Source organism: Labrus bergylta, chromosome 7, assembly GCF_963930695.1.
Source record: "Labrus bergylta chromosome 7, fLabBer1.1, whole genome shotgun sequence".
NCBI classification, from domain to species: Eukaryota; Metazoa; Chordata; class Actinopteri; order Labriformes; family Labridae; genus Labrus; species Labrus bergylta.
In genome coordinates, this window is record NC_089201.1 from 28536591 (window position 1) to 28556549 (window position 19959).

Consider the following 19959-nt stretch of genomic DNA (forward strand, 5'->3'; position numbering starts at 1 on the left):
TTCTCTTACTTCCATCTTCTCACTTGCACATAAATAAAGAACCAAAGGATGAGCTGGATCCTTCATTCAAATGCAACAGCTGGCTCATCAATTTCTATGTAATTTACTCCACCACTAATCTCTGCTGACTGATAGTATGCATTTGATTTTTTCAAATGCACTATAAGGGGGGGGGGGGGGGGGGAGGCATTAATCAAATGCATTAATTACAGTTATATTGAGATGACCAGAGCCAATCTCGGATGTTTCAAATAGCCTATCTGTTCAGAGGATAGCCTATGACATTGTTAGGATTATGTCAAGAAGGCAAGGCGTGCAGCCTCATGTGAGACATGAAACCTTACAGTCCATGCATGAAACACCTTTATTAGTTTTAAAATAAGCCATTGGTTAGACTGTGTTTTCCTTATCGGACCAGCTGTCTCGCTACTGCCCCCTAGTTGTCGTTTGAACGTGTATCACTATGGAGGACAAGATCTGACAGAAGTATAAATAAATAAATGTATAAATAAATAACTATGGAAATAAATAAATGTATAAATGAATAAATGTGGAAATAAATACAAGTAGAAATAAATAAATACATGTAGGAATAAATAAATATGGAAATAAATAAATGTATAAATAAATAAATATGGAAATAAATAAATGTAGAAATGAATAAATGTGGAAATAAATACAAGTAGAAATAAATAAATACATGTATAAATAAATAAATGTGGAAATAAATACATGTATAAATAAATAAATGTGGAAATAAATAAATAAATATGGAAATAAATAAATGTAGAAATGAATAAATGTGGAAAATAAATACATGTATAAATAAATAAATGTATAAATAAATAAATATGGAAATAAATAAATGTAGAAATGAATAAATGTGGAAATAAATAAATGTAGAAATAAATAAATACATGTATAAATAAATAAATGTAGAAATAAATAAATACATGTATAAATAAATACATGTAGAAATAAATACATGTAGAAATAAATTTAAGACATTTAATTATTTATGTCCCATTTATTTACTAGTTTTTATTTATTTATTCACGCATTTATTTATTTATTCATTCTTTTATTTATTTATTCCAGTATTTATTTATACATTTATTTATTTATTTATTTATTTATACTTCTGTCAGATCTCGTCCTCCATACATCTCAGCTTTGTGTCAGTAAAAAACAAAAAACAAACATGAAGGCCTAAATGTCTTAAAAACAATTAGGCTACTAACTTCTGTAGTGTTTATAAAGTGAGTTTACAGGAAGTGTAAAGTGTGTCGTCATGTTTCCCCCTTTATCTGCACGGTGTGGTTGTGGGACTTTAGTTGCCCCGGTAACCAATAGTAACGCGGTGGTCCGTCACTTAAACTCGGTCGGCTTACGGTCCGTTGGAAATGCTGTCCGTAGTGAAACAAGTACAGTGAAACAAGTACAGTTTTCTCAGCTGCCATGCAAGAATTAACCCCACTGGAGAATTAGCTTGCTCCGAGAGGGCTGAAGAAGTGAGAGACTTCCGATTATCTGCTTGACTTTGAATTGGCAACTTAAGGTGGACCTACTTTTCTGACGATGAGGACGTGAAACTGTCTTTTCACGTCCACATAGGGCTGTCTACGGGTCGGTGTTAAACACAAGTGAACTCTGCCTGAGTCGACTGGAACAACCTGTTCTTGTTCGATTCAACCATGGACGCAGTTGTACAATTCACAAGCCAAAGCCAGGGACGAGACCGTATATTCAGGTGAGTTTAAAATAATATCTGTAATCTAGTTTTAAGATCATGACGCTGAATTTAAAGTGCATTGAAAATCTGTTTAAAAGAGGAGTGTTAACTTTCTCCTCTGTCCTCTTTCTGCTTTGTTTCTTCATTCCAGAGCAACCCAGTATGCATGTGCACTGTCGATATATCTACTGCGAAACAAAATCGAAAGAAAGGAGCTTGTGGTGAAACTGAAAAGTTTAGAAGCCGCAATGAGCGCTGGACGAAAATGTGAGTATAACATACATCTTAAAATGTAGAAATAAATACATGTGGAAATAAATAAATGTAGAAATAAATAAATGTAGAAATAAATAAATGTGGAAATAAATAAATGTTGAAATAAATGAATGTAGAAATAAATAAATGTAGAAATAAATACATGTATAAATAAATAAATGTTGAAATAAATGAATGTGGAAATAAATAAATGTAGAAATAAATACATGTATAAATAAATAAATGTGGAAATAAATAAATGTGGAAATAAATACATGTGGAAATAAATAAATGTGGAAATAAATACATGTAGAAATAAATAAATGTGGAAATAAATACATGTGGAAATAAATAAATGTAGAAATAAATAAATGTGGAAATAAATAAATGTGGAAATAAATACATGTAGAAATAAATAAATGTGGAAATAAATAAATGTGGAAATAAATTAATGTAGAAATACATTTAAGACATTTAATTATTTATGTCCCATTTATTTACCATTTTTATTTATTTATTCACGCTTTTAATTATTTATTTATTCATTATTTTATTTATTTATTCCAGTATTTATTTATACATTTACTTATTTATTTATACTTCTGTCAGATCTCGTCCTCCATAAACATACAATGTGTATATGTTTGTATGAGGTGGTGTGAGTGTGTGTGTGAAGATGTGTAGATGTACCTGCACTGTTTATCACTTTTCTTAACTATCACATATTTATGGTTTTAGTAATTCACTTGTATGGAATTTAATGATTATTTAACTGACATGTTTTACAGACGAATGAATATATTTAGTTATTTTGCTACTGCATCAGAGCTCTGTGAAGTCCAAGACAAATTTCCCACTGGGCCAATAAAGTTAATCTTAATATTAATCTTAATCTTGGGGCGCACGTCCCATGTATTGAGACTCTCGTCTCGAGTGGGAGGCCCGGGTTCGCTTCCACCCGTGGCCTCTTTCCGCATGTCATTCCCCGCTCTCTCTCCCTGGTTTCCGGCTCTATCCACTGTCCTATCTCTTCATTAAAGGCACAAAAAGCCCAAAAATAAATCTTAAGGGGGGGTCTTGAGAGTTGGTTTCAGGGTGTCTCCAACAAATTGAACAACAGAAAAACTTATTCTAACATGAGCACATGTCTTCTAATGCACAGTATGTTCAGTTCTATCTTTAAGGCGAGAAACGAGAACTCTCTCCACCCTTTGGGTGCGTATTTGCAAGATAGTGTTACACTTTTAGCCTTTGCACCCGATGGTGACATCTAGCACTCCTTTGTTTGTAAAACATTACCCTGTCTTCTTACTGCAAGTCCAGGTTTTCTTTATTTATTGCTCTCAAAAGAACCTTTGGGCTTCAACAGATATTTCATTTCAATATACATTCTTTGATTGTTATTTTAAAATAATGTTTTTTGTCTTAATTTAAGTGCACAAAAAGTCCCTAAAACTTCCCTCAAATCCAAGGTCTCATTTTCAAATTATTAACAGTCCAAAGACTCTTTCAAAGCTGTACAGTCATGTCAGTTCCAGCCCTCTCTGTGTTTACAGCGTTCAATCATAGCTTGCTCTTGTAACTTTCCGAGTTAATTTTCCTTCTGAGCCACAGAACTGCAATTCAATGAATCCATTTAGTTATCCTCCCACAGCTTAACGACACGCATGCACTAATGGATTCAAATAAAGCATACCTCCCTCTTCATTATTCCATCCCTTTCCTTTTTGAAGTAATAGCTCTCCGTGTGCTGCATAATAATCTGAAATCAACTGAAGTCACTTGCATAAAAGTTATCCCGTTCTGTGCCCTTAAAGAACACCGGCCATTTTTCTCCATAATACACAATGATGTCCCATCGACAGTGTGGGAATGAGCTCTTGACTGCCAACTATTTGAGGCCAAGAAGACTAGAGATGAGTCAACTGCAAATAACGCCTTTGGTTGTTTCTTTCCCCGCCTTTTAGCAAAACCCAGAAAATGATCAATAATTCAATAATTTTCTTTGTGATAAACTACAGTTCACTAATTAGAACAGATAATATTAAAACGGAGCTTGTTTTGGGTCATTTCTGCCATGTGTCATGGATTATTTTGGGTAGTACAACCTATAAACCTTTACCTGATGTTTTAAAAAATGTGTAATAACAAACACATCTTGTAAAATTCTGGCTTTCCATGCTCATTTATAAAAACGTTTTACAAGTGTAACATTTGCAGAGGGAAAGATTTTTATATTTTATCATATCATGATAACATTTCATTTTAAATAACACTAAGGACGAATATGTATTTTGTGGCTAACTCAAAGAAAAAGACCTTCCAATCTATTGCAGCCATAAAGGAATGTTCAATAAAAGGTGCTAAGACCAAAAAAAAAAGTCTCCACACTTAGTCTCGCGTTAGGTTTGACTTATTTTATGAGTAGATTAAAGTAAAACAGTTGCCACATTTCTGAAATAGATGGCATATTTCTCTGTAGAAGAACAATCTTCTCTTTTCCCCGAAGGTATACTTTGGTTTTTAATCTAAATTGTCTCGACTTCAGGGGAGGAAGCCCTCCTCTGCTATAAAATACTGCAGGCAAACATTAGGCTTCCATCAAAATAAATCTGAGCAGTATTTAGACTAATCTAAATTGAAATGTTTAAAACGGCAACCATCAGGGGAAAAGTACACCACACGTACAACAAGAGTCGATTCCTTCTCATCCGTTTGCCCCCCTAAGAGCACATCTAGTGTTGCTTCTTTTTGTGTTCCTTTCCCCCCCACTGTGAGCTGAGATGGACATTATAACGTTGACTGCACTCGGAGCTGACACACTTATGATCTACCTGTGGCCGATGACCCCAGCTTGACAGCTCAAACATATTTGTACTTTAGAACCAGGTAATGGGTCAATCTTTGAACTTTTTGAAGTTTGACCCTGGGGTCTCCACATGAACACAACTGAAGTGCACAGCCGTGGAGTGGGGATCGGGGATTTAGACATTGTGGAGCTGTACCGGGGCCACAGCTTGTTTACCATTTCATTATTTTGCTCCGCATCAGAAATGCAGCGTCGGGGCCTTCCTGCATCTGTGCCATGTTGCTTCCCTCCTTTAAAAAACAGCTTGTAAGAGAGGAATTAACTTTTATTAGTGGCTTGTAAATGATGCAATTTTAACCCAAAAATGCAAGAAAGAGCCTCCGCTTGAATAGGTGCCTTCTCAGTATGTAAACACAGAGTACAAGGAGACTATGACGTCTTCTTTTAGATTAAAAAGATAACAAAAACTTAAGATTTAATGTAGCTTAACTGTCTATAGTGACTGCTACTATGAGAAGTTGACCTGACACTTCAAATCAAATGGATTTCAGCTCTAATCCTTTTTTTTTTCTTCCCTCTTTGTCAGTGTTCAGGCTGGGAAACACAATAAATTCCATTGAGGCTGCTAAGCGAACCATGCAGCTCTCTGATCGAGTGCTGCGCCTGTGTCTCACCGCGGCCAACATGACCCGCGCCCTCTACTTTGTCTGTGACAATGCACTGTGGGGCAGAAATGTTGGCCTGATCCGCGATATCAACAAGGAACGCTGGAGCCTAAACGCCTCTCGCTGCTACTTCGCCTCGCTAGTAATGAGTCTGAGCCGAGATGTTTACGTGATCCTCCAGTTGATGTCGCAGAGAGCGAGAGATAGACACTTCAGACAGAAAATGGACGCGCATCTCAACGAGAATCCCGAGGTAGCTGGTGTGGTCATCCCTCAGCTGGATGCGTTTCTCTTCCTGCTGCTGGAGATCATCAAATCACAGCCGGCGGTTGCCTTGGACACGCTGAAGAATATATGTGATCTCTTCATTCCCTTAGACAGGCTGGGGATATACCGGTCTAATGCAGGAGTGGTTGGGTTCTGTGGACTGATATCCTCCCTGATTGGCATTGTAACCCTCGCACAGCCCAAGTTTAAAATCAAACCATGACAACCAGGCTGAAGAGGACCAACTTCAGATAAAAAAAAAACAAGGGCTTAGAGCTACAGCTTTTTATAAAGGATTTGTAGCTCGACCTGTAAAGTTGAACCTAGGTCACCATGGTTCACAGAGAGTCCCACATATGACGGGACCATATGATAGCAGAAAACCATGCTTTTCTACAGATTGTAGGAGGCATAACAGAAGGATTTTAGATCGTCTGGAATTAAAGTTTTCTTGGTACAGATTTTTAATACGCTAATAAACTCATACACTTAAAAAAGAAACTACTTGACGTTTAACAGTGACAAGTTTAAGTCTAAGGGCACGATCACACTGGCAATCGGTACTTTTTCTAAGCTCATCCCTAAAGTCCAGTTCGCCCTGGCACGCTTCAGAGAGGTGTGCTGCCCCAAAGCACTGATTTTAAAAGGGAGCAGATCAACCTTTTATATAATGGTTTTTTAAATATTTTTTATTTAAAATGAGCCTTTTAGACTTCACCTTTGTGCATTCCAGTCTTCTCCAACACATCCCACACAACTGTAGTTAAAAGAAAGGATCCCTTACTGATGCTTTTGTACCCATCTTTTCTGAAACATTAGACTTTAATCTGAGTCCTCTGTCTTTCTCTACTCTCTGTTTTATCATACAATGCTGCTAAAGGATTTACCTCCTAGAATCTAGTGATGAATAAGCTGCCTCTCAGCCTTAAAGGTTGCTTCCAGAGGGGAAAATCAGAGGTGAGATTTCAGGAGTTTACTATCTCACCTGTGATTCAGTTTTTTATTCTGCCATTCATAGGACGACCTGACTCTTCATGGTCAACAGATTGTATTTAATGTTAACTTAAAATAACAATTGAGCCTGGAAAAAAAAAAACAAATGAAGCTAAATGTTTTACTTCTTTGAAAATACACAAGAGATTTGTAATTATGTCGACAGTTAATATATGGGTTGGGAACTGTGTTTTTTTTTGTGTTTTTTTTTTTTTTTTTTAATCTTTGTGACACAGACATTAAATATTTGAGGATAAATCAGAAACATTAGACTTCCTCTTTTCCTCTAATAAATAAAGTCCTGGAAGCTGCAGGTGAACAGGTAATTAATAATCACATAGTTAAAGTGAGAGATAAAATGACTAAATGTTTGAAATGTAATAAAACACTGTAAGGTGATTTGACACTGTTTGAAAGGTAAACCGCTAAAGTTTCTAATCATTGACCGACTCCGAGTTGTAGTGTAAAGATGTAACACAGCCGTGGTTCATTCATAAACAGAGTAACACTGCTCTCACAGGGAAACATGACACATTCATGAATTGAAAAGAGCTTTATTTGACCATTTATACTGAGACGACAATACACTTTAATTCTCTGAAAGCTTTTCTCATGGGATGTTGTTGTGATAAGCATCCACCAATAAAAATGGCAAAAAAAATATGTTTCATTTCCCTTTCACTGAATGTTTGAGTTTTGCTGTGGAAAAAAAAGTTCTCTTGACTATGTAAGGATGAATACCCAAAAAAGAAAATAGGACAAAGACATACAAAGCAATAAATAAAGAAATACGTTCTCCTGAATACATAAACTGCAGTGATTCATAATGGGTCAAATGTTAGATTTCACATTTCTATTTAGGCATCGTGTTCCCAGTACCAACAGACCAATTAAAACACACAGTCGGAAGTTCTGTTCATAAGTTTCTCAGGCTGGAAACTGAAACTTAAAACAAAATTACAGGTCATATTTTCATCATATAAACGTGAATGCAAATGGCTTACAATAGGTGTAGTTTCATAACAGTCCATACAAACAAAGTATTTCTGGGAAAATGTATTTAAATATCATGCCATAGCCAGAACATATCATACATTTTCCCAGGCATCGATATCAACTCTGTTTGAGATAAAAATCCAATCAAAGCACTTTAAAAAAAAAGTGGCAACAGTGTGAAACTACAGGTTTAATTCTGCTGGCCCAAGTTCTTCTCTCTTCCCTGTTACCAATGTTGATTACATGCAGAGTGGGCTCTGCTCTTGGAATGAAAAAGGCACCTTCAGTGGTTAGCTCCTTAAAAACATCACATTAAGCACTTGGGGAACCCTCTTTCTCCAATGGTCTGATGTGACATGTTCAAATGAATGGTACACTCTTCTTCAGTCTTGTTTTGTTTGTCCAGGGAATGGCTCCTATGATATATTTTGCAGAACTACTCATGTTGTATTCATAAATGTCTCAGTACCTTTTATTTTTTTTTCTTCTGTGAAACAAAAATAAACGATTCTAAATGTTGAACGGGCCCTGTACTATTGTCTTTCCATACAGTTGAACCCATGCCTCCATTCCAGATCCAGTACCAGAACAGGACACACTGTTTTCATTGGTTCTGACTGAGATGTTTTCTCCTGCTGGGTAGAGCTATGAAGCACATTGACTAAGCTCATAAAAAGGCATTTTCACGAAAGAATCCACAAATACTGTCAAAGTCCTGGTCCTGAGAAGAGATGAAAACAGACAGAATAATAGAAACATTTGTTTAAGTGGACCAGAACATTCTGAATCCACGGTTTTCAACTCTTGAGATGAAATCCTCAAAATAATAATAAATCACAATCCTCCTAAATGTAGTGCTAATAAATATATAACTTTCTTGGAAACCTGCATATGTGCCAAGACAGATGACTATTCTTTGTCTCATCCTACGATACAAAAAAAAAAAAAAAAGAACATGCCTTTATTGCATATGAGCTGCTGTGTATTTATGCTCACCTAGTGTTCATACACAGAAATAAGAAAAGCAGATTCCTGTAATCATTCTTTCTAGTGATATCGGTGCCTGACGGGTCAGGACATTGGATGAAATATTTTTAGAGTTTATATTAATCTGACAGATTAAGAGACAACAACAAAGAAGCTAACACACACAAAAAAAAAATGTACTAAGACGTTCAGGAGGAAAAAACAACAACACAAAAGCACAAATTAGACAACCGTCCAGTAACTAAGCTTTCCTTCAAACTAAAAAAATTTAACTTTACCAGAAGAAGAAACGCAACATCTGATTTGAATTGTGCAGTTTAAAAACCAAGAACGTCATGTTGGAAATGTCTGATATACATTAAGGCAAATATTAAGAACTTCATTCTCCCAGTTAAGGCCATCGTTAAGACAACAGTTGTGAGCACAGCTACATTGATGCAACTTTCTAGAGAACACTGAAATCTGAACACTAATACGACTGAAGGCCACCGCGATTCAATGTGAAATCAAATTACAGTTGGAGGTTGTTGAGAGGAGTCTGCCTTTTTTTTTTTTAGAGGATGAGTCTAAAAGACCTACTAGCACACTCTAGAGGTCAGCCTGCGAGTTACACACAACTGAACCAAACTGAAGGAGGCGACTGACCCACAATGCAACGCTCTCTGATTGACACATGTGGCTAACCTCTTCTTTTTTTTTTTTAAAGGCATTTCTTCCTCACCCAGCAGGATGATAACACAATGCAATACTTGATTAATTAAGTGAATTATTGTTACTAAAGTCAATCCAGAATGAAACATGATTAAAGTCTTCAAGCAGAATACAGTCGATCAAACTGCTTGATTACAAATGACCCTGTAAGCTTTCAAAAGAGCATCTAGCGTGAGAAGTGTGAACTTGAGGTCGTTCATCGAAAGTGTAATAAAGCAGAACTGTTTATCAGTAAACAGACATGTAACCACAAGGCTGTAGAGGGGGATGTTAGTTGTGATGAAAGGCAGTTCATGGCAGGCTACATGTGGGCAACACCGAAAACTAAACGTGCAAAAAGCACCGTCTTGACAACAGCATTTTGGTACTGGGAGGAGTGGTAATGTGGCATTCAGACATTTCCTAGAATTGACACAGGACGTTGGCAGAAAAAGCTACATGGTAAAATATTCTTTTATGATCAGGGCCTGAGAAAAGCCACAAATGATGTGTAAAAAATAACAACAACTCTGCATGTTGAATTTAAAATCTTCCATTGAGGTAAAACTTTGTGGGGTCTTAAACCTGCAACATTAAACGCTTGAATCGATGATAAGATACATTTTTGATGTTATTTGGTCTGAAGAGAGCTCATGGCACATTCATCTTATTGTACCCACATTATCTTTCTTTCCTGTAACAATCAAATAAATGATGTGATTGAATGTGGCACGTCAACATTTGACTCGTCAGCCAGCAGTGATATACAGATTCCTCTGTATGTTTGATATAAAGACTGAAGTAGCATTTTTCTGTCCCCTAAGACTGATTGTACCATCAATTTAATACTTCATATAAATCAATGCTTTTTTTTTTTTTTTTAAGATCGGACAACATGAAGGTAGATTAAAAAAACACACAATTAGGCAGGAGAGGTCACATCTGTTTTTGCATTTCCGAAGAAACGATTTGGCTTTTCGATGTGACCGTTTTACAGCAGAAGAAAAGTCCAGCCATTCCAGCGATAATCACCATCCGAAAACCAAAAGTATTAAAGGGCAACATTTGATCACGAGTCGGTGGTCTCAGCCCCTAAAAACCTCGCTCCATGATTCCACACACTCGGAGGAGTAAAGTGAATAGTGTCTCACGCAACCCCCCAGGACCCCCGCTGAGCAGTCTTTTGGGGTCCACAAGGAGTCCATTTGGTCCAGTCATAATCACACCCTGCTGAGGGATCAGGGCCGGGCACTAGGAGAGCTCCTGTGCCCGGTCGTAGTCTGTGATCAGGCCTTTGATATGTGACAGTTTCTGATGGAGGTACTGGCACCGCTTCTTCTCTTCCCGATACCCCGGAAACTTCTGAAAAAGAAAAACAATGAGCACACGTCAGCTTTAAGTTACAGACGTCAACATCTCATAAGATGGGCCCCATGAAATGACTTTCTTTGTATTTTTTTGTAAACAGTAAAACAGACTTGAGCTTGTATTGCGGTTTTCTAGTCTTCTGACTACACAAACTTTTTACACCGCAGGTCACACCTACCCATTCACAATGGCTGCTCTGTAAAGTGACCATCAGTTACTAATCTGATTAATACACATTCATGCAGCTGCATTAGAAGTTCCCGTTGTGAGATGACCAACTCTACCACTGAGCCACAACCGCCCTAAAACAAATCCTTGTTTTTTTTAAAGGTTTACCTAAATGCTTGAAAACCCTTTAACAGTACAAACATGATGATAAATTGTTAATTTCATCCTGGTAAATTGCACTTGTTTGCTTTAGAGGAACGATTATTTGTTTGTTTTTTTAAAGGCTTTTTTTAAGCTCCATTTGATTGCAAAATGTGACAAATGATCACATTTGTCAGCAGTAGCTCAGTCTGTAGGGACTTGGGTTGGGAACTGGAGGGTCAATGGTTCAAGTCCCGGTGCGGACCAAATATGGAAGTTGGTCTGGTAGCTGGAGAGGTGGCAGATCACTTCCTGAACACTGCTGAGGTGCCCTTGCACCAAACCCCCTTCCCCACCACCAGCTCAGGAGCGCCCGCTGTGGGCGGCTCCGTCACTCTGACATCTCTCCATTAGTGCAGGTCCACAGGATCCTGTTTGTGCATGTGTGTGTATTTCAGCCTATGTTGCATGATTAACAGAGTGTAAAAACAGAATTTCCCCTTGCAGGGATCAATAAAGTAAATCTTAATCTTAACTTTAGGTATGTCAGTAGGCATTTGCTATCAGGATGGAACAAGTTGACATGAACTGTATTCTTTCATCAACTCACTTGATGTTTAACTTCATGACTAAATAACGAGGTTGTCTGCAGGCACATGGCATGAAAGATAAGTTTGAACAGGTGACATTAAACTGTCAGCTGCTTTTAACAGGTTGTTCCTCTGAACTATTATATGCTTAAGATTGACGGACACTTTTTAAATAGTTGTGCCTCTGATATTTGAAATGATTGGAGATCCATGGTGCCTATCACACTGATAAGGTCAACGTTATGGTAAGGTTTTAATAAGGCTGGCTGTTGATTTCACATCAGGGACTTGTTCACACATGAAACTAGATGATTACAGGGAATCGGTAAATCTTTTTTTTTGGCCATTTTTGCCTTTGTTGGATAGGACAGATGAAGAGAGACAGGAAATGGTGGGAGGAGCGAGTGGCGGAAGACATGAAGCAAAAGGGCAGAGGTCAGATTCGAACACACGAATGCTGCTCTGTACATGGGGGCAGGACTTAACTGCTTGGCCACTGCCACCCCTGGAATCAGCACATCTTACTCTTGAATTCTTTCGATTTTAAGAGTTGAAATGTTTGCACGAGTTGTTTTTTTTTTGCAAACGGCTCAGCTCGTGGTGCTTTGACTCTTACATAACATACATTAACAATTTAAACAAATCTTACTTTCTTATACTTTCGGTACTTCTGTAGTATTTGGTACTCCATAAGCTGAAAAAAATAAAATAAATAGAAGACACAAACAATTAGGGGAGACATTCATGCATGTGCTGTTTAGTGTTTTATTATAAGTAGAGTTTGTCGTCCTCACAGTACCTTGTACTCTTGTGTCCCCGGGGAGAGAGTGTTGATCTTTGAGCCCAGTTGAACAAACATCTCTGTGATAGCCCCGATCCGGTCATGAAGAGCTCTGTATTCGTCGTACTCGGCACAGAAGTCGTCCTTATACTGCTGACGCTGCTCCAGCCCTGTTATGCTGCTGTATTTTCTGAATGAAAAAAAGAAGACAGATCGACACATTTGAATACCACAAAGCTGTTATTTTTAAAAAAAGCAGACGTAATCCCTTTCAAGCAAAGTTGTTCCTCTATAATTCCAGCAGGTGGCACTGGAGAGTAGTGGTAGAAAATGGCCCTGACACGACACTGACTGAACACTGTGATGTGTTGACCAGATGTATGAATGTGAGCCAGAAGATGATATGTTTGTGCTGTCACTCTCAGCGACAGCTTATTTAGACATTTGTTTTATTCCCCCTTTATTTATGTGAATGTCAGGAAGCTCAACAAAACAGTTTCTCCTCTAAACAACAGTGAGTCAACACTCTGAAACTCTCAACTCCTCAGTGACAGATGACATGGAACAGAATCTATCGTGGAGCCAATCACGTTCGATCTTGGAAATGTAACGTTTGTGTTTCTCTCACATTAGATAGTCGGGCAGTTCCTCTGCTGAGGTTCCATTGATGGTTGATTTATTTCCCTCTTGGTCTGTAGGAAAGATAAACAAACAAAAAAGGTTAAAGTAATGCAAACGTGATCGTGTGCTCATCATATCAAGGCTAATGGATACATTTATCATCCATCTCAGATAAGAGATCTGATCCGAGGCAAGCGGTGACGTCCGCAGCGTGGAGCAGGAGGCGATGCCGCCCGCTGATTTGTTCGACCATAGGTCAGCCAGCTGTTTCTCAGTCAATCATCAACAGACCGGAGCGAGCGGGTGAGGACAGGAGGGCGAAGAAACTGTAACAAGCCTCACAACACTCACTACTCTAATCTAATGGGAATGTATGAGTTTCTCTTTGTGGACTTCCAAGTGCAGCAGCTATGATTTACTTTCTCTTTCAGCGAAATGAACACTGACAATGTCACGGTCAGGTGGATTTTTACATAGATCACTGAAGCACATTAGGATACATGCAAAACATGTGAGAGAAGACATTTACCTTTAAAATCTTCATGGTTCTGGTTCTTCAGGTCCGGACTGGTCTCAATCCAGACTGGTTTTAAGCGCTCTCGTTCCTTGTCTTTGTGCTTTTTGGACTTCTTCTTTTTATGGAGTCCATTGTTGATCTGTTGGTCGGTGCAGATGGTGTTGTTTGCGTGTGGGTGCTTGGTGGGGCTGGGCGCAGCGGGAGGCGGCTCTGGCCTCTCCAGTTTAGGAACAGTTAAAGGTGTGCTGATTTTGTGTGGCGAGTAAAGACGGTTCGGGCTCCCCTGTAGATGATTGTGGGTTTTGTCAAAATCCAGTTTGATGTGCGCACTAGATTGTCCATGACCGGAAGAGCCACAGACCCCGTTGGTGCCGTAGTCTCCATGAGAGGGCGACTGCAGAGGCAAACTCTGGTCTAATATTCTTTGTTTTTTGGGGGTCTGGAAGTTGGATGGGTCTGAGAGCAACGGCCGTTTCTAGAGGGGATAAAAAAAAAAAGTAATTGAGGCTTAAGTCGGGGATTTTTGGGAGAGAAAATGTATTTCTTCTTCTTTGGATTGTACAGTTTCATCATCTAAAGTCATAAACCTTTTCCTGCATAACTAATCAAAGTGTGAACACACTACTCAGCAGAGACTGACGACAGTAAACAGCTCCCACCTACTCCCTCTGGTGGACCAATCACCAGCAAGCGTTTAAGAACAACAAAAGGCTGGGGCTAAGGTTTAAGGGTGATGATGCATTATAAGATAGTAGTTAAAGGCTTTATATGTGATTTTTTGATCCAGCAGATGTCGCCCTTGAGCACCAGCATGAAACCAAAACAACTTGCTGTGCATTGTTCTGTTAGCATGCTAATGCTAGCGATCTTTATTATGCTGGTATCTTCACACTGCATGTAAATTTACCTGAAATGAGCGTGATCTAGAAACACAGTTAAGCAGTGAGTACAGTATGTTATTCTTCTTTTCTCTAGTCCCTCAATGAAACAACTTTTATACACGAGGGGAGGAGTCAGCCGGCTGTCCTGGCGATGTAAACAAAGTGAAGATAGGACTCTGAAAACTCTGAAAGCATCACAGACAGTGGGACTCGGGTGTTACACCCATTGTGACAGTCATGACTCACAGAGTTATTTTCAGAGGATATACTTGATTTATATTATATTTAAGTGTGAAAAAAATCACATATAAAGCCTTTAAACAGAAATGTATGTATCTGAAAAGTTTGACAAAATACATTTAAAGAAACATGTCCATTGCAACAGTGTCTACATTTTTTTTGGAGGAGTTTTGCATATATCTGCATATATCTGCACACTTAATTCAAAACTACTCCCCAGTAGACAAAAGAGAAAAAATAACATATTTGCTTGTCTACAAAGGGCCTCAAAATGTCTTTCTTAATTATAAAGCTAGAAACTCCTCACAGGAGCTGAAAAAGATTTAGCAGGAAAAAACACGAGTATTGTATTGTGTATTATAGTATTTGTATTGAGTAGCTGCAAAAAGAGAACATTCCCTATCTAGTTGAGTCTAAAAAAAATAAAAGAAGAAGGGGTAAAACTGGATTCAGTGGAGTTAAATAATTACCACAGAAAGACTCTTGGCAGGGCTGAGTTGTGAAGGAGAGTCCCCGGGAGTTTTGTGGATGGAATGATTGGACTGGGGACTTCTCAACTGGCTACTGTGGAGTGGCTGAAGTTTCCTAAAGAAGAAAAAAAAACAAAAAAAACACAGCACCTTCAGTTGGACAGTAACATCGAGGTAAATGGCCTGTAAAGCTAAACAGGAAGCGGCAGTATGTAGGTCATAAAGCTTGCCTTGGCAGATCTGTGAGCAATTATCATTTATCATGACACGCAGAGGAAAAGACAGCAGTGGCAGCATAATCATTGACATTACAAATCTGTCAGTCTTTTTCAACCCCATCAAAGCTTATTTTGGGGGAAAAAATGCATGCGGCGTGTTTGGTTTTTGTGTCTCTGGTGATACAATCGACAGGAGGCAACCACAAAGACCAAACACGGCCCGGTGAGTAAAACAATAGCAGCAGACTGAACCTCTGTTGGACCAAACCCTCTTCTCTGTTAATCTGCTTCCTACAGCTCCTTCCTCAAACAGACATTACAAGAAGTCACACCCCCAAGTTTATTCATGCGCACCCTTTTAATAATATGGTCCGTGTGTCTGAAGGCAAGAGAATACAAAAGTAAGAAAGCCTGAAGAAGCACCCAATCCAACAAACGAATCTTGAGTTTACAGAACTTACAGGCGATCGCAGTTTTGTATGATTTGGCAAACGAGGCCACGACTACCAATTGCGAGCTTCTTACACTTAGCAGGAGTGGTGAACAGAGGGGGGCAGTGCATTCAGCCAACAGGACTTGCACTTTTTTTCCCAAAATGCTCGTGGAGCACATGGCCTGCATGTTTACTGGCAGGCAGAGGACACGTATGAGGGGAGGAAACTTACCCTGAAAAAGCACAGCCTTGCTCCTCTGAACTTTCAGAGCTAATGCCATTTGGCAACGCAGTGCAGGGGAATATTTTCCATCGCTTTGATGTGTCCATTTAGAGATTCATCAGAGCAAAGGGAGAAGTCATTTAAAAGCTCCCCCTTTTTCACCATGATCACAGCAGACTGCTACGATAACTCGAAAGGTTTCTTCTGTATTAACAACAGCGCTGTCAAAACGCATCCATCCCGGAGTCTTTTCTGTGTTATCTGCCCAAAACCGCCCACTTAAGGTTTAAAAAGAACTGTGAAGAACACTTCTTTTCTTTCATGCTAAAAAGTTGGATGAACGATGGATACCACTCTCAGATTTGTACAGTAATCATCATTATTTTTCAAAATGGAGTTCTGAGCTTTCAACCACAAAAAAAGCTGTTTGTGTCCATTTAAAACCAACAGTCAACATAATTCAAATGCTAATACCCAAACAACATCTTTTTCTGAACCCAACCATGTAGTTTTTGTGTCTAGACCAAAGACATTTGGTTTTTTCATTGTGATAGGTCAAGGTTTGTTTTTAGACACCAACACTAGTTTGTGAAGGTTTAGGAAAAGTTTGTGGTTTAGACGATGCTAAAAGTCAACATGAACCCTCAAAGCAGACACGAACTGCACCACCTTGAATACTTGGCGTGAAAATCTTCTTTGCAGGAGGCCCTAAAGTAAGACTTCTAGGCAAAAAGGAACTAGCCAATAATAGCATAAAGTGGAAATATATTGGGGTAAAACGACCTACACAGTAGACCACCTAATGAATGTGTTAGATTGTGTTTGTTTACTCCACACAACAAGTAAACCTTGGCTGAATACTCTATGCCACAATTAGTTTACTTGCTGCTGGTGATAGCTTTGGCACCTTTAAACGGCTTCTTGTTTAATTGGTTATCCACAATATTGTGAATTATGTATGAATCAATCCACTGATTAGTTAAACTTCTACAGTATCTGTACCCACCTGATTAGGAGCCTGTGGATGAGTTGCTTCTCCTCCTCCAGATATCCAGGCCAGTCTCTCTGGACGTGTCTGTAGAGCTCATCCTTCAGAGTGTAGCTGTGATCTTTTGGGTTCAGTTTAGCAACCTGCCAAAAAACAAGCAGTTCCATTTTTTTGTTTGTTTTTTTAAAGAAATGATCAAAAAGAGGACAGAACGCAACAGGAAAAGAGGGCAGCTGAGGTCTTCAGATCACTAAACTGTGTTAACCTGGACTGCTTAACTCCACCTTATGTTTAAATAAAACACGACCTTTCTTTTTGGTAAACCCTTTAATCGTGCCCTTTCACAGTTTCATCCGTTTAAGCCAAATCTAGCCAAACCAACAACTTTCCGTTTTGACAGTAGTCAGTTGCTAGCTGGAGAAAAAAAAAACCACCCCTCTCTTGTCAAAACACAATCTTCTCCTTCAAAGACAATTTAAACACAGCTCTAATTACAGCTAACAGCGGCGGCACATTCACCACTTGATGTTTGCCTCGGGACACTCAAAAACTGTGAACGCAGGAAATACGCCTAAAGTAAACTTACTGACATCCCCTCTAAGAGTTAGCTGGTGGAAGTCTTTTCATAAGTATCATACAGTAAGAAAAAACAGATGATTATTTTCAAGTTTCAGTCCTTGAGATCAACTGATGCTAAAAGCAGCTTTTAATTGTTTTTACATTTTTTTGCATCCGAGTATTTTGAATAATTAGCAACAATGTGTTTACACAGCACTATGCTAGGTCTCACCTCATCCAGCACTGAGGTCAGGTCAGACTTGTCCTTTTGACTTGCCCGCTCCCTCTCCAACCACAGTAGCAGCTCAGGTTTCTTGTAGGGCTTTAAGGCCAGGAGATGAATGACGCGATCCCTCAGGGGCCGGTGTGCCACAGGGCTGCTTACTAGGCTCCTCTTGTTGCTGGGGGAGTGCTTGTTGTTGCTGTCCGAGCCTGATACTAGACCCTGCTTCCTCTGGACCTTCACATACTTACCTAAGATCAAAACAAAAAGGCACACACAGCAGAGTTTTGAGAAAACATTTGTGTTAGATAAGGGCAGAGTTTCGGAGAAGTGAAAGTGAATCGGAAAGGTAGAATAGTGATAATCTAAAGCTGTATCTGAAGGGCCATGTGGTGACTTTCTTGAGCATATCGGACAAGTGAAGGGAGGTTATAACTGATCTGATAACAGGATTTACATGGGTTCAGAGTATCCTGTAATAGCACAGCCAACACATCATTCCTGATCCAGTCTTCAGGCCAGTGTTCCAATCAAACCCTTATTTTAAAGAGAGGCAATCTAAAACACTTTCTTTATTTTATCCCTGTACTGTCATGCAGTCTACACAACAGATACAGTGCATGTGCTGTGCACTTTTAGCCAAGTCAAAAAAAGGCAATATATATACAAAGAGACTCTGAGCACATCACTATTTGTTCTATTTTCATGTGCAGAGTCAGTGTTGCTGCAAGTGGAGAGCAGTGAAAGTGGCTGACAGAAGAGTTCGCTGACTGCTGAGTAAACAGAGGAGCATGGAAACTAAACCACCTAACATAGAGAGGCCCTGTCTTCCTGTCGCAGTACTAAATCTGTTGGGCCAGAGCAGGGAGTGCTTATAGATATCTACCCTAATCTCATTACAACTTTAAGCCATACTTTGGAGGTTTCTATAGGACGAAGGCTAATGACACTTTCACAGGGACCTTACTGTAGAGGTGTCATATGTGTTTACAGGATGTGTTGCAAAACAGCTTGACAGCTCATGTTCTAGATATTTAGACTTTAAACATGTTTTCATGGGTTTCCAATGGATACAGTGTTCCTCTGAAGATATAAATAGTCGTGTTGTATCACCTGTGCAAAAGAAATCATGCAAGTCTTGTTGGAGCTTGTTTCAACATCACAAAGATTTTAGGCAAATATCCCTCCTGCACTGAAACAACCTGTACAGCCACATTTCAGACAAGCAGCAACTAGAACCATTGTTTGACAGTGAAATAAAACAGCTTGAGGGAAGTTTTGAAGACTCTCAATGCAGTGTTTATTGAAGATGTTTCCTGAAGTGGCAGTGATGTCTCACTTACGAGAACTGTCATACTTAATAACTGTCATAAGTTTTTCACAACATAAATTAGCAAAAAAAAAAACAACAACCTTTTGAGCTGTTATTTTACATCTTTAGCAGCATTTTCTACAAGAAGATAACTTGATATTCATGAAAGGTGAAATGTTAATATTTTCAAAACCTAAGGAAATTCTGTAAAGACCTTTTCAAACTTGTCCAACACCTGGTTTAGACACAAATCAGTTGCCCATCTGTCAAGCTCGTTTCCCCTGAACGCAGCATAACTGTAAAATCACACATTGTTATCTAAATTGTGAACATTTTTCTACTCTGCAACCTGTGATTCAAAGTTGGTCTATTTTTCCTGATGAGCATAGCATTACTGTACCATAAAAAGACAGTCAGTCACCACAAAACAACTGTGTGCACCACTGTATATGGCACATACGATGATCCATAACTTGTTTAATTCTCTTTCTAACGTACTTATACACGAAAAGGACGCTCATTTGCTTAAAAAGACATATTTAAGTATAATGGCTGTCCTCTAACAACATGTTTTTCACATATAACACGTGCCAGATATGTTTAATTTATTTTGAGAGTCTATTTCTGCAGAAAAGCATGCCATGTAATGTGTAGGAACGGCTTCCAACAGATGACTTCTACAGCAATTACCCAAAACCATCATGTCTCCATTCATAAAATATCATCTGCAGTTAGCATTTAAAAATCACACAGGACCTCCATATGTCATGAAGCCTCACGGCAAGATTTGTCATAAAGTGGCAGCATGGTCAATTTAAGCATATTTCAAGCTT

The 19959-nt window shown here is 38.6% G+C and overlaps 2 protein-coding genes across 2 annotated transcripts in view; one reads left to right on the plus strand and one right to left on the minus strand.

Annotated features, from left to right (window-relative positions):
• The first annotated feature begins 1415 nt into the window (after positions 1-1415).
• pex11a (peroxisomal biogenesis factor 11 alpha) lies at positions 1416-8239 on the plus strand. Its single transcript, XM_020654317.3, has 3 exons — positions 1416-1750; positions 1884-1999; positions 5383-8239. The coding sequence occupies exons 1-3, from the start codon at positions 1695-1697 to the stop codon at positions 5949-5951; spliced, it is 741 nt and encodes a 246-aa protein (XP_020509973.2). The 5' UTR covers positions 1416-1694; the 3' UTR covers positions 5952-8239.
• LOC109999294 (RNA polymerase II elongation factor ELL) overlaps positions 7260-19959 on the minus strand; it is a 30173-nt gene continuing 17473 nt past the window's right edge. Inside the window, exons 5-12 of the mRNA XM_020654315.2 lie at positions 17824-18065; positions 17052-17176; positions 15172-15286; positions 13593-14055; positions 13071-13134; positions 12461-12632; positions 12311-12355; positions 7260-10756 (exon numbers count right to left, since the gene is read on the minus strand). Of these exons, the coding sequence (XP_020509971.1) occupies positions 10646-10756; positions 12311-12355; positions 12461-12632; positions 13071-13134; positions 13593-14055; positions 15172-15286; positions 17052-17176; positions 17824-18065 (1337 nt within the window). The 3' untranslated portion in view covers positions 7260-10645. The remainder of the gene's footprint in view (positions 10757-12310; positions 12356-12460; positions 12633-13070; positions 13135-13592; positions 14056-15171; positions 15287-17051; positions 17177-17823; positions 18066-19959) is intronic.

Coding starts and splice junctions, on each gene's coding strand:
- pex11a (XM_020654317.3), top strand. CDS start 1,695: ATGGACGCAGTTGTACAATTCACAAGCCAAAGCCAGGGACGAGACCGT. Junction 1,751..1,883: donor GGACGAGACCGTATATTCAG/GTGAGTTTAAAA, acceptor TCTTCATTCCAG/AGCAACCCAGTATGCATGTG. Junction 2,000..5,382: donor AATGAGCGCTGGACGAAAAT/GTGAGTATAACA, acceptor CCTCTTTGTCAG/TGTTCAGGCTGGGAAACACA.